At 66.7% G+C, this 13,287-nt stretch overlaps 2 protein-coding genes across 2 annotated transcripts; both read left to right on the top strand.

Annotated features, from left to right (window-relative positions):
- Positions 1 to 550: 550 nt before the first annotated feature.
- CHLRE_12g505050v5 (uncharacterized protein) lies at positions 551 to 5,953 on the top strand. Its single transcript, XM_043068144.1, has 8 exons — positions 551 to 822; positions 965 to 1,121; positions 1,247 to 1,596; positions 1,733 to 2,077; positions 2,320 to 2,544; positions 2,880 to 2,953; positions 3,173 to 3,541; positions 3,795 to 5,953. The coding sequence occupies exons 1-8, from the start codon at positions 652 to 654 to the stop codon at positions 5,077 to 5,079; spliced, it is 2,976 nt and encodes a 991-aa protein (XP_042918223.1). The 5' UTR covers positions 551 to 651; the 3' UTR covers positions 5,080 to 5,953.
- Positions 5,954 to 6,000: 47 nt separating this feature from the next.
- CHLRE_12g505100v5 (uncharacterized protein) lies at positions 6,001 to 12,142 on the top strand. The gene is made up of 10 exons (XM_001690760.2): positions 6,001 to 6,236; positions 6,293 to 8,240; positions 8,788 to 8,924; positions 9,323 to 9,387; positions 9,629 to 9,717; positions 9,932 to 9,994; positions 10,288 to 10,381; positions 10,583 to 10,739; positions 10,988 to 11,148; positions 11,446 to 12,142. The coding sequence occupies exons 2-10, from the start codon at positions 6,619 to 6,621 to the stop codon at positions 11,593 to 11,595; spliced, it is 2,538 nt and encodes an 845-aa protein (XP_001690812.2). The 5' UTR covers positions 6,001 to 6,236; positions 6,293 to 6,618; the 3' UTR covers positions 11,596 to 12,142.
- Positions 12,143 to 13,287: the final 1,145 nt, after the last annotated feature.

The following is a 13,287-nucleotide window of genomic DNA, read 5'->3' as shown; positions in this document are numbered from 1 at the left end:
CCTTGCGTCCCCGGGCCTTGCCGGTGGCTAGCGCCTCGTGCCGCTTCTGAGCCCGTGTGGGCGCATGTCTTGTTGCAGGCGCAGATGCGTGCCAGACCGGGGCTTGCGAACCACAGCAGGCCGCTGTCAATCTCGCAGCCACAGCCAGGGCAGGGCTGCGGGACAGGAGTACCCGAGCCTCGGCGCTTGCGACAGCAGCCCGCCCCGCGAAGCTCAGCTGTGCTTCTTCGTAGAATTGGGGTGTTTGGAAGAAGTATTCAATGAATGTCCTACTGTTGGCAAACGATGGGGACTACTTCACGCCAGTGTCTGGGTTTCGACGGTTGGGCCCGAAGCCAGTTGCATCGCGCCCAACATGCCCGCGCCCACGCCTGCCTGGATAATACTGCTGATAAGGTACGCTACTAACATTGTGTACCGCTACCCTAAGCAACCTGTTGGGGCCCAGTTGAGCGAGGCCAATAGCTTCGCCGTGGCCTGGCCCGCGCGCAATCCAGCTCGCACGCATTGCACAATAAATAGCATGAGCCTACATAGCTGAACACACACCAAATCATCGTCACCGACATTTCGCTAGCTTCTCGACCTTCCTCGTAAAGCCCTCGACTCTTCACACAAACTTCCGCGGGCGGGCTTCAGCTTTATCGAGCGATGCCCGCCCCGCAGCCCTGCCCTGGCTGTGGTTGTGAGATTGACAGCGGCCTGCTGTGGTTCGCGGGTCCGGGTCTGGCACGCATCTGCTGCAACAAGCGATGCGCCTCCCGGGCTCAAAAGCGGCACGAGGCGCTGGCCACCGGCAAGGCCCGGGGGCGCAAGAGCATGGTGAGAGGTTGCCGCTAGGCATGGAAGAACTGTGATGGGAGCTACGGGTTGTATGCCGGGGGGAAGGGGCGTGGTCAAGGGGTGGCTGGCGTCGAGTCTGAATGCTGGCCCTATCCCCACACGCCCCCGCTGCCCTCCGCAGCCCCTGCTCCCGATCGCGGATGACCCCGTGGAGGCTGAGCGCGGCTGGTCGTCTCTGAACCAGGACGTGATGGCGCAGGTGGCGGCGCGGCTGGGCCTCCGGGACTGCCTGGCCGCCGCGCTCACCTGCAAGCACTGGCGCGCGCACATCACCAGGGGTGAGCACTGCAATGCAGCCTGGCTTGGGGGGGACGACACTGGGTGCAGTGGAATGTCCGTTCCCTTGCACAGGAACATTCAGGCAATGCAACCTGAACTGCCACACACACGTCCGCAAACACAGGCGCGCCGCACACCTCGATTTCCATTGACGACGTTCGCACCAGCGGCCCCGACCAGCCCGAGGACCTCGGCGCGCAGCCCCCGTCTGACGGCAATGCGGGCGGCGAGAGCGCCTCGCCCTGTCCATCTCCCTCAGCCTCACCAGCCAAGGCGGCCGCCGCCGCATCCCCTGCCGCTGTCGGCGGCGCTGACGCCGCCGCCCAGCTTCTGGACAGCGCCCGGCGCCTGCTGCCCCACGTGGAGCACCTGAGCGTGTCCGTGTACAGCCGCTGCCGGCAGCACGACTACCTGCTGAAGCACATGCGCGCGCTGAGCAGGTGGAGCGGCCTCACAAGCCTTGACATCAGCTGGGTGAGTGGGTATGGGAGGGAAGCAGGCGGGCACGGGGGGGGGGGATAACGCAAATGTTTGGGCGCTGCGTTGCTGCTGCCAGGCTTGTGTGGCTAGTGCCGACGGTCGTGCCTGTTCGCCCTTGCTGCCATCGCAGGAGCCTGTCCCCGCTTCGCCCGAGGCTGGCACTGGCACTTGCAACGACGATGCTGATGTGGAGGACGAGGAGGAGGAGGGCGCGCCGCAGCAGAAGCAGCAGGGCAAGGCGGGCCGCCGCCGCAGCGGCAACGGCGCGCGCAGCTGCGACGGCGCCGCGCCTGCCCGGCTGCGCCGCACTGTGTTTGGGCCGCTGTGCCTGGGCGCTGTGGGCCTGATGCGCGGCCTGCGGCGTCTGAGCATCACCGCGGCGTTCGGCCGCAAGCACACGGGTCTGTTTGGTCTGGCGCAGCTGGAGCACCTCACACACCTGGAGCTGAGGCAGGCGCAGGAGAGCCACAAGCCGGTGGGTTTGCGAGGCGCGGGCCGGGTCTTGCAACGGCACAAGGTGGCAGGCATAACTTGGAAAGCGGAACTTTAACCCCTCGATTCACTCGTGCGCACGCCCCTTCTTGCTTAGTGTACGAGGCGACACGTACCTGCACCTGCTTTGCCTCGACTCCTGCGACCTGACCACGATTCACCACCGCTTCCCTTCACCCCCACCACCTCTCCACCTCCCCACGTCGCCACCCCCACCGCCCACAGGCCTGGAGCTCCACCGACGCCAACCTTGCCGCACTCACGGCGCTGCGCTCGCTCACGGCGGACGCCGACATCGTCTCCCCCACCGCCCTCAAGGCCCTGGGCCCCCACCTTACCCGCCTGGAGCTGTGCCGATTCGACGCCGCCGGCTGCTATGACCGCGTGGAGGAGGACAGCAGCATATGGTACAACAGCGCCGGGCTGGCGGACGCTCTCGAGGTGATGAAGGTGAGGAGGACACGTGCGCAAGCGCAAGGATGTGGGGGTGGAGGGTGGGGTGAGGGCGTGTGGTGAGGGCGTGGCGGGAGGGTGGAGCAGGGCTGGGGGGAGGTGGTTGGGCACACGGGGGACACGGCACTGCGGGGTTTGGGTGAGTGAGTGGGTACAGCGCCTTGGCAGGCTGAGGGCGGGGGGGAGAGTTAAATGGTGGGAGGGGGAAACGGGGAAAGAGGCCGGACGTGCCGCAGCGCTTTCCTGGCAACCTTCGCCATTCACTCAGCCTGAAAACTATTCTGAGTGCTGACGACTCCCAACTCCACAATTACATCGTTGCACGCTGGCAGAACCTTCGCCAGTTCCGTCTGACTCTGGCGGACGCGGACACCTCGCCCGTCTTCGTCCCCAGCACCCGCACCAGGTGAGGGTGACGGCGACCACACCGACCGCGCGCCCCTGCCAGCCGCCGCCACAGCAGCAGCCGCAGCAGCAGCCGCAGCAGCAGCCATCCGCTGTGCAACCACTTGCCTCTGTTGCGCCCCTCCCAGTCCTGCCACAACCTCTTACGCGCCGCGCCTTGCCCAGTGGCTGCTTCGCCCCAACGAACTTCCCCCCCTGTGTTTGTGTGTGTTCGCCGCAGCAACGTCCTCGACGTCCTGGCCGGCCTCCGCGCCCTCAGCGAGGCCCAGCGCGCCGCGGCGCCCCAGCCCGGCCCCGGCTCCCCCACCTCCTCCTCGCCCTTCTCCCTCGACCCCGCCACCTCCTCCTCCTCCTCCTCCGCTCCTGACGCCGTCGTCGACATTGCGCTGGATCTGGGGGAGCCCCTGGCGCCGCCGCGGCGGCCCGGCGAGCGCGGCAGCAGTCATGTTTGCGGCGGCAGCGGCGGCGGTGCCCCTCAGGCGCTCCGTCTGGAGCTGAGTATGGAGCTGGTGGATGCGCTGGCGGCGCTGCCTGGGCTGAGCCGCTTGGATGTGTGCTTCGGCAGCGGCGCGGCAGGCAACCTGCACCGGTGAGGCACCGCGTGTCGCGTTACCGTGTGCGTGGGCGTGCGGGTTTGGAGAGCATGGGTGGATAGGGGGACTCTGCCGGGATGCGTGGCGGGGTAGGCCGGAACATTCTAGCTGGCTTGGCCGCACCGCATCCATCGGTGTACCGCCAACACATTTACAACGCTTCCATTTGGCGTCACATGCCAAGTTGTTGCTTGGCACCCACAACGCAACGCCGAACGCACGCACGCGCGCCCCAAAACGCACGCACAGGCTGAGCGAGCTGACGCGTCTCACGCACCTGGCGCTGCGCTGCGACCCCGACGGCGCGGTGGCGGCGGAGCTGCGGCCCTGGGACGCGCAGCGGCTGTGCACGGCGCTGGGCCCCCGCCTCCGCCGCCTGGAGCTGGCGCTGCCCGCCAGCTGCCTGACGGCCGAGGTGCTGAGCGGCTCCTTGGAGCTGCTGGTGGGGCTGCGGGCGCTGGTGCTGGCGGCGGACCCCCACGTGCGGCAGGTGCCGCTCAGCCGCTGGGAGCTGCGCGGCGAGCTGCTGACGGCGGCGGCGGCGCAGTGCGTGGGCACTGAGTGGGGCGCCGCGGTGGGTGCGGGTAACGGTGGCGGCGCGGCGGCTGGCGCCGCCGCGCCGTCTCCGGCGGTGCTTGCGGAGGTGAACGCGGCCCTGACGCCGCTGCTGTTCCTGCAAGAGCTGTTCACGGCGATGGAGGACGTGGAGGGCGTGCGGCAGTCGCTGGAGGCGGAGGCGGAGTGGCGGACGCAGCACCTGCAGGAGGTGCACCGGCGGCTGGCGGCCGCGAAGGAGCAGGTGGCGGCGGCCGAGGAGGCGGTGGCGGCGGCGCAGGTGGCGGCGCTTGAGGCGCTGGCCGCTGCTGCTGCCGTTACCGCTGGGGATGCCGTGGCGGCGGCGGAGCCTGCTGCGGCGTTGGCGGCCATGCGGGCGGTGGAGGCGGCAGTGGAGGTGCTGCATCAGGCGGGTGAGGAGATGGCCGAGGCGGTGGCGGTGGCCGCTGCGGCGGCGGACATGCCTCGCCTGCCTCACTGGGTGCTTGCGGACGAGCAGGTGGGGGGCGAGTGGGACCTGGCGGCCGCCGCCGCCCTCGCCTGGATCTCGCCTGCCGCGTACAGCGATGCGGCGGCGGCGCCCCCGCCGCCGCCGCCCGCGCCCCGGCCGCTAAACGAGCTCTCTAACGAGGAGCTGCACCAGCTGCGGCGCATGTTGGTCCGGGAGGAGGCGGTGACGGGCCCCGTGTTCCGCATGGGCGCCTGGCTCCCGCCGCGCATTGAGGCACTCAGGCTGCGGGGCTTTGCGGGTGTGGAGGCGCCGCCGCCGCCGCGGCCGAAGCGGGCGCTGCCGGTGCTGCCGGCGCTTGCGGAGGTGTGCGTGGAGCTGCCGGACGCCGCGGCGGTGGCGGAGGCGGAGCGGGTGCTGCGGGAGCTGAGCGCGGCGGGGGTCACGGGCGCGGCACCGGCGCTGCGGGTGTGGCGAGCGGTGCAAGTGGGAGCGGCGGATGCGGCCGCGGAGGCGGAGGTGGCGTCGTGAAGAGTGTTGGGTAGGTGGGTGCGGGTCACGGCCTGCTTTTGATGCTGGGCGGTTACTGGGGCGCAAAACCTGCCCGCTTGAGAAGTGTCATGGCGTTGTCGCATAAGCGCATCCGGGACAGCACTGCACTGCTAACGATGATGGCAGCAAGACACAACCGCTGAATATGTGCAGGAAGCAAGTTGGGAAGCAATGAGCCCGAAGCAAAAGCAGCCAAACGCAGACGCACTTTCGTGGTTTTCTGCGCTTGCGTGATGCGCGATACCGTTATCTCTCTATAGGGGCCGACACGGCCCCTCAGAGTCTAGATACTAGAAGAGCGTGAAACTCGTAGCCGCATAAACAATCTTGACGTTGAGGAGGTTAGGAAGTGCATGACTGGCCGTGCGGGACACAGTGAGTCGGCGCCAGCAGTGATCGAAGCCATAGGTTGCAATTTGCAGGATGCGTGCATTTCATTTCGGTTGTGGGCTGCAGGAACCTCCAGATGCGCTGTGTACGTAGCTACCTGTGTGCGCGCAAGCTGGCGTCAGTGCGCCTGCATGTCAGGGGGTAAGATGGTGGCAGGTTTAGGCAAAGATATTATCGCGCGACACAGAGCCGTCAGAGAGACAACGCATTTTAGGATAGCGGTTGTAGAATGTTTCGGCGCGCAGAAGCTGTCGAGAGAGCGGGAGAGTGCAGGGTAGAGTGTGCGGTTAGGCTGTGCGAGTGCGGCTGCGCGGGTATGAGAGAGCGTCGCGCCCGTTTGTTGCGCGGGTGGTTCGTTGCGCTCCGCCCCAAAACCAGCGCAGGCGTCCCCGATAACCAGCAGCAACAGGCACGCCCTGGGTTAACTCAAGCAAGGCGCAAGGGATTGTAAGGCGCGAGGAAAAGCTTCAATGTCCCTTCCTTTGCTCGAACGAACTCGTATGACTAATAAGACAGGGAGGGGTGGCGGAGGGCGCTGCCACGTCACTGTCTGGCCGCTCACCGCCCAACTCATTGCCCGTGCTTCGTGTCCTCCGGCCAACGTTGCAGCGCTTCATGTCATTCATTCACACAAAACTGCATGCAGCAGGTTTGAGTCCGCACACTTAAGAAAGAAGCTAGGCAAACTCTACGCCGCGAAGCAATACCACCGCATTACCACTCGCCATTTAGGCTTGCCTGCGCACGCGAGTAATACAACCTAGCAACTCCGCATAGCCCGCGCGGCCATCCCTGTTCGCAGTGGCGTGTGCACTAGCACTTCTGAAGGGCCGCGGCGTCCAGGCAGCAGCACCGCCGCGGCAAACGCGTCCGCAGGGCGGACCGGCGGCTTCGGCCGCGACCGGCGCCTGCAGCAGCTGCAGCAGCGGCAGCAGCATTCCGCGCCCACTCCTCCTTGCTCGTGTGCGCAGCCTACTGTGCGCTCGTTTGCTGCAGCCTGGTCGGCCGTTCGCAGCAGTCAGCGCCGCGGCCGCGTCGCCAGCTGCACCAGCAGCCGCTGCCGTGTTTGGTTGCAGCGCAAGAGGCCTTAGCAGCCACCGCGGGTCGCCGTTCGGCCAACGTGTGTCCATGAAGTCATCAGCGGCGGCAGGTGCCGCAGTCTTAGCCGGGGCTCAGCAGCAGCCCGAGGCGTCACCAGCGTCCTTGGCGGCAGCCGCGGCAAAGCAGCAGGCGACACCGGGCCGCCGCAGGGCCGCCGCACAGCAGTCTCCAGCAGTGACGCACGCGCAAGAGCTGCTGCCGCTCTCGCCGCCGCCGGTGCTGGTACCTGCTGAGCTCGGCGGTCTCGGGTCGCCGGCGGCTCCCGCGTTGCCGGCCACGCCGCTGGCAGCACCCGCACCCGCCACGGCTGCTGCTGCTGCTGCAGCGGGCAAGCGGCAGCGGCGGCGCGCCAGTGGCGCGCCCGATGCTACAGCAACCGCAGCCGCTACAGCCGCTCCGGCAGCCGACCCCACAACAGGCGGCGGCCTAATCGTGGGCAACCCGTCGGCCGCGGCGGCCGCGTCCCCGCTGGCCACGGCGGCGGCGGCGTTAGTGGCGGCGGCCGCGGGCGCAGCCAACCGGGGCCGCCGGACGTCCGCGCGGCGGCTACAGCCAGCTGTGGCGGCGGCACCCGCCGCCGCCCTACCCGAGGCGGCAGTAGCAGCAGCAGCCGCGCTGCGGTCTGCTGGATGCGACATCGACAGCGCCAGTGGTGACGGCGCCGGCGGAAGCAACGGCAGCAGCGTCGCCGACGAGGAGGCGACAGTGGCGGAGGCAGCGGGAGCCGCCGCCGCAGCGCCGGCGGCGGGCGGCAAGCGCCGCCGCCGGAAGGCAGCCGTCGCCGCCGCCACCACCGCAGACGACGCTGGTCCGCCAGCCGAAGGCGACGACGACCAGCCCCCCGCACCCGCCACCAAGAAGCCCCGCCGCAAGACCAAGGCCGACCTGGCGGAGGAGGTACGGCAGGCCGTGTCACGTGGCGACCTGCCCTCACACGTGGTGCTGCACGAGCGCTTCCCCCACTCACGTGACTACGCCGCCGGCGCGGTGCCGCTGCCGGCGGCGGCGCTGGAGGCGGCGAGCGTGCGTAACGGAGAGATAAGCGCGGCGGCAGCGGTGGCGGCGGCCGCCGCCGCGGCGCTGGCGGCGGCGGCGGGTTCGGCGGTGGCGGTGCAGGCGGCGCAGGCGGCGAGCGGGGAGGTCGCGGGGCGGGCTCAGGCGGAGCGGGTGGTGGAGGCGGAGGCGGAGGCGGGTGCGCTGGCGAAGCTGGCAGCGGCTTCCCATGTGGCAACTGGCACCGACGCCAGCAGTGGCGGGACCGGCGGTGGTGCGATGGTGAGCGATGGCAGCGTGACCGCTGGTGGGGCCCCTGCAAGCGCTGACGCGGGCGGCGCAGCTGTTGTGGCGGAGCCGGCGGCGGCGCAGCAGCAGGAGGCACCGGCGGATGAGGAGCAGCAGGGCGGCCGCAAGCGGCGAGGGCGCGTCGCCAAGCCCAAGGGGAAGAAGGCGGCAGCGACTGCACCTGCAGCAGGGGCGAGCGAGGAGGAGAAGGAGGCCGCGGTGGGCGAGGCGGCGGCGGCTGCTGAGGCGGAGGCGGCTGCGACGGGGCCGGCGCTGCCGCCGGTCCGCCCCATGCCCGACCACATCCCCAACCTGGGCTACGCCTGCCTGTGCGCCACCTTGCGCGAGCACGACGTCTTCACCAGCAGGTGGGTAGCCGCGCCCGCGGACTCCCGCTGCTACTGCACCGCCCGCTGCTGGCTACTGCATGGGCGGCATGCATTCGCACGGCCCGGCACCGCGTACCACGTACGGTACCTTATGCACGTGCCGCTACGAACCGGCATTTACCGGCCACTCAGCACCTGCCGGCGCGTGCACTCACCGGCTGCTCAGGATTGCCATGACTCCCTACCTGCAGCGCTTCACCGCCCCATCACTGCTGCCTACTCCACCGCCTACTCCACCACGCCCCTGCCCCCCGCCCCCGCGCCCCGCCGCCCCGCCGCCCCCCCCGACGATTCCTTGACTGTTGGGACCTATTTCGTTGGGCTCGAGCACATAACCCCGCCCCCCCCCACCCCGGAACTCGGTGCATTTCGGGGATGTGACTATTGTCGCGTGCATTCCGTTGTCAGGCATCGGCCACGCTCTCCTCCTCGCTCTATTGCATTGGGTTGGTTGGTTTGGGCTGGTATCTACAACCCCTCCCCCCCCGCCCCGGCCCCCCTCCCCAATCCCCACGCCCCTCCTCAGGGACACCACCAAGGCCGGCTTCAACAGCAGGGGCCTGCCGCACGTGAGCCGCCTGGCGCTGGCCAACGCGCGCGACCTGCTGCCGCTGCTGCGCTGGAACGAGGCGCACGGCATCCGCTTGTTCCGGCTGTCGTCGGGTGCGTGTGCGTGTGTGGGTGTGGGTACGGGTGGGTGTGCGTGTGCGAGGGTGCGTGTGCGTGTGCGAGGGTGCGTGTGCGTGTGCGAGGGTGATTGTGGGTACGGGTGGGTGTACGTGTGCGAGGGTGCGTGTGCGAGGGTGATTGTGGGTGAGGGTGCGGTGCGTGGCACAAGTGGGAGTAACAGTGGCAGCGGGGTCTGCTCTGCAGCGAGACGCGAGGGGCATGGGGCGAGGGGCAGCAGGGAAGAGGGACTTGCTTGCCCTTGCGTGTGTTGCGGTCAAGGCGCGGGTTGGCGCAGCGCTGCGGCCCCTCATGCCCGTCCGTTTGCAGAGAACCCCAGCCCCCTTCTCCACCGCCCTCACCTTCATCCCTTCACTTGACGGCCACCCTGGCAGGCATTTTCCCCTGGATGAGTTTCTACCAGCTGGAGGACTTACCTGACGCTGAGGACATCAAGCAGGTGTGTGCGTGGGCGGCCAGGTGGGGTGTGGCCGCGTAGGTGTGAGGATGCGGATGGCGGGGGAGGGGATGGAGCAGGGGACGGATGGAGGGCAGCGTGGAGCTGTGAGTGCGCACATGGAAGTAGGCAGGCGTGCCCCCGCCACTACAGCACAATAGCTTGCGGTATGTGTGTGTGTGTGTGTGTGTGTGTGTGTGTACACGCATCATTTATGTATACTTGCGCGCACTTCCATCCGTAGGCGCTGGCGGAGGCGGGCCGGGCTGCCAAGCAGATGGGCCACCGCCTCACCTTCCACCCCTCCGAGTTTACAAAGATTGCCAGCGACAAGTGAGTGTGTGCACTGCTGGGTTGTATGTGCATGTGTGTGCATGTGTGTGTGTGTGTGTGTGTGTGTGTGTTGGTGCACGTCTCTCCTCCTGCTCTGCTGCTGTGCTGACCCCACACGCACGCTCACACACACACGTCTCGCGTGAACCTTTACACACACGTACGTACACACGCACACGCACACGCACACACACACACACACACACACACACAGGCCCGAGGTGGTTGAGACTAGTGTCAGGGAGCTGGAGGTGCACAGCCGCATATTCGACCTCATGTGAGTGGACACATGCAACTGTGTGTACCTGTGCTAGGTAGGCGCAGGGGCAGCGCATCTGTGTGTATGCATGCGTGCGCTTGGCTGCATGTGTGTCTGCGTGGGTGTGGCGCTGTGGATTAAGGGCGCGCGGCCGTCACCTCGCGCTACCCACCCACCTGCTACTGCCGCGAGCCACCCACCTGCTACTGCCGCGACCCACCCACCTGCTACTGCCGCGACCCACCCATCCAACTGCTACTGCCGCGACCCACCCATCCAACTGGTACTGCCGGTCACACACACGCGCCCAGGGGCTTCCTGCCCGCCTCCGTGTACAACAAGATCAACATCCACGTGGGGGGCGTGTACGGCAACAAGACAGCCAGCATGGATCGGTTCGCCAAGGTGCGCGTGCGTGTGTGCATGTGATGAGAATGCATTGGTAGGGGAAAGGGCGTGTGTAGATAGTGGTGGTCAACCTGAGTGCCAGCCGGCGGTCCTTACGGGGAGGAGGTAGGTGGTGTGCACATATGACATGCCCCTCCCCACCATAATATGAGTAGTATGAGTCCGCCCGCCCGCCCGCCTGCCTGCCCGCACGCCCAGGTGGTGAGGGAGCGGCTGAGCCCCAACTGCCGCGCCCGACTGACGGTGGAGAACGACGACCGCGCCTCCATGTACAGTGTGGCCGACCTCACTTACCTGGCCGCAAAGGCGCACATACCCATTGTGTTCGACTTCCACCACCACCGCTTCTGCACAGGTAGGCAGGATTGAGCGGGCCGTGCATACGGCGCATGCACGCACGCACGCACGCACTCGCCTAGTTAGTTTGGCGGGCCACGGGAGCGGAAGTTACGCACCAAATAGGTGAGTAGTGTGTACGCAACCGTACGCATCCGTGCGCGTCATTACATTACACACATTCATCTCAACGCGCCACCAGTACTCATGTCAAACAAGAATCCCCACCGCCCACCCTGAACCACTCTTGACTGCTGCTGCCTCCAGGCGGCCTGAGTGAGGAGCAGGCCCTCCGCACCGCCCTGGCCACCTGGCCGGCCGGCGTGCGGCCCGTGGTGCACTGGAGCGAGAGCCAGGCGGGCCGGCGGCCGCACGCCCACAGCGACTACGTGTCCGGACCCATCTTCCTGTACGGGCTGGAGAAGGAGGTGAGGAGGTGGTGGTTGGGCTGGATGGGTGTGGGGCGGGATTGGGGGTTGGATGGGCGGCGTGCAGGGGACGGTTGAGGCAGAGAGAGTGGGGGTGACGCGTGGGCGTGTGGACTGGTAGGTTTGGACTGGTGGCGGGTAGGCCGGGCACCGGAAACGGTAGTGATAGCCTGAGACGTTGGTTTGCTCGCTTCATTTTCAAAAGCCTGCTTTTGCTCACCCCACCTTTCGTTTTCGCTCGCTGCTGCCGGCTCCGTGTTCCCCCACTGACCCAAACCACACGACTTGATGACACAGGTGGATGTGATGATCGAGTCCAAGGCCAAGGAGTTGGCGCTGCTGCACTACCGCCAGGCGGCTGTGCAGGGGCTGGCGGCGACGAGGCCCGAGGAGGAGCAGCAACAGGAGCAGCAGGAGCAGGGGGAGGAACAGGAGGTGGAGCTGTAGGTGGAGGGGCAGGTGGTGGTCGAGGAGCAACAGGAGCGGCAGGAGCAGGGGAGGAGCTGTAGGTGGAGGAGCAGGTGGAGGTGGAGGAGCTGTAGGGCCGCGCAGTGCGGCGGCGGCGGAGGGGATGCACATACTGGACATAGATGAACAGATGAGAGCAGCGCGACGGGACTGTTGGGACTGCTTTTGCTTATTTGGTGGATGGTTGGAACGAAGGTAGGCTGCTATCGGGCGCGCGTGCGCGCGCCGTGAACGCCAGCAGGGCTTGCAGAGGTAAATGACATACAAGAGGTGTTGGCATGAGGAGGAAGGTGGTGCGGGCATTAGCGACGCGGGTGGGGACTGCTGGGGCGGGGAGCGCGGCACGACGGTCTGGTGTTGCGCAAAGGCACAACAGCTGTGACCGAGCGGGGCCGGCGGATGCATCCTTACGGATGTTTAAGGGGGGCGGGTGTTGTTCCTCTGGGTCGCAGATGGCCCTTCGCGGCGTGGGTACGGCGTGCCCCCGCTTGTTGGGCTGTCCCTTCAATTGTAATCCGCATCCTTACGGACGTTTAAACTTGCGCTGCAAGGGCGGAAGGATGTGGGTCGTGGTCTTGGGCAGCACCTGCTGGGTGGGGGTCGACTTGCACTGCATGGGACCTTTACATGCCCCTTCACCATTCCCACGCACCAACTTAGCCCCTGCCCCCAGCTTCCAGTGCCGACTGATACCCGAATGCTGTTGTGGCCTGCACCGACGACGTTTGCGTGCGTCTTAGCGGGGGGTGACACCCCCCCTGCTTCCCCCCTCTAGAGGGGTACCCTCACCCCCGCTCCTTCTCCCATGCGTTGTACTCTCGCATGCCCGCTCACGTTGACGTCAACCTGGCACTGCAGCATGCATGTCGCTCAAGAAGCTTGGGGAGGGGGCTGCAGGGGGCGTCCCCCCGCAGACGTCTCGTGCCGTTCGTGGGATGGGGGGGGGGGCAGGGGGGGTCGAAGGTCGAGGAGGGAATGGGAGGGAACGGGGGAAATGCGGTTTAGAGCGCGTTCAGAGTCTGCTTCCGGGCGGGCACAGGGCCCTAGCTTGGTCAAATTTGGTGCACTACTGCCCCTCCACGGGTTCGGTATACATCGAATGCTTCTCCCCGGGAACTCGACCGCATTCACGTTGGACCCGCCGGCCCGCGCCAATGATGTCATTCGCCCGCGCCCATTGATGTCTCGCCTTGGTGGTGTCAGAACGAAGCCAATGCTAATATAGCTACAGCACAGTTATAAACATACACAGCCTGTTGGGTAGAACACGTTTCCAGAATCGTGAGAAATGGCGCTCAAATCGCAGCGGAACGGACTCCCAGGCCTGAGGCCATTTCTCACGGAACGGTCCCCTTCTTGAAACGTATTCTACCCAAGAGGCTGTGTATGTTTATAACTGTGCTGTGCTGCGCCAATGATGTCACTAGGTGTCTCCTAACGCCGGTTAACAATGGGCTGGAAAATAAGCAGAATAAGCTCAAATGCGAAAGAGCAGGAAAAACAAATGTCCAAAGGGGGCCGGTCTTAGGATCGCACGGATCGGGCGCCGCGATGGGAACCGCAGCGGCCACAAATACTCGCAGCCCCGCCGGTATCGCTCCTTTTCCGCCTGTGCGTGAGCGGGCGGGCCATAAGGCAGGTTTTGGGCAGGGTTGGGTCAGGGTTGGGGCA

This window comes from Chlamydomonas reinhardtii, chromosome 12 (assembly GCF_000002595.2).
Source record: "Chlamydomonas reinhardtii strain CC-503 cw92 mt+ chromosome 12, whole genome shotgun sequence".
NCBI classification, from domain to species: Eukaryota; Viridiplantae; Chlorophyta; class Chlorophyceae; order Chlamydomonadales; family Chlamydomonadaceae; genus Chlamydomonas; species Chlamydomonas reinhardtii.
The sequence above is the reverse complement of the archived record's forward strand: the minus strand, read 5'-3'. Positions and strand labels throughout refer to the sequence as shown.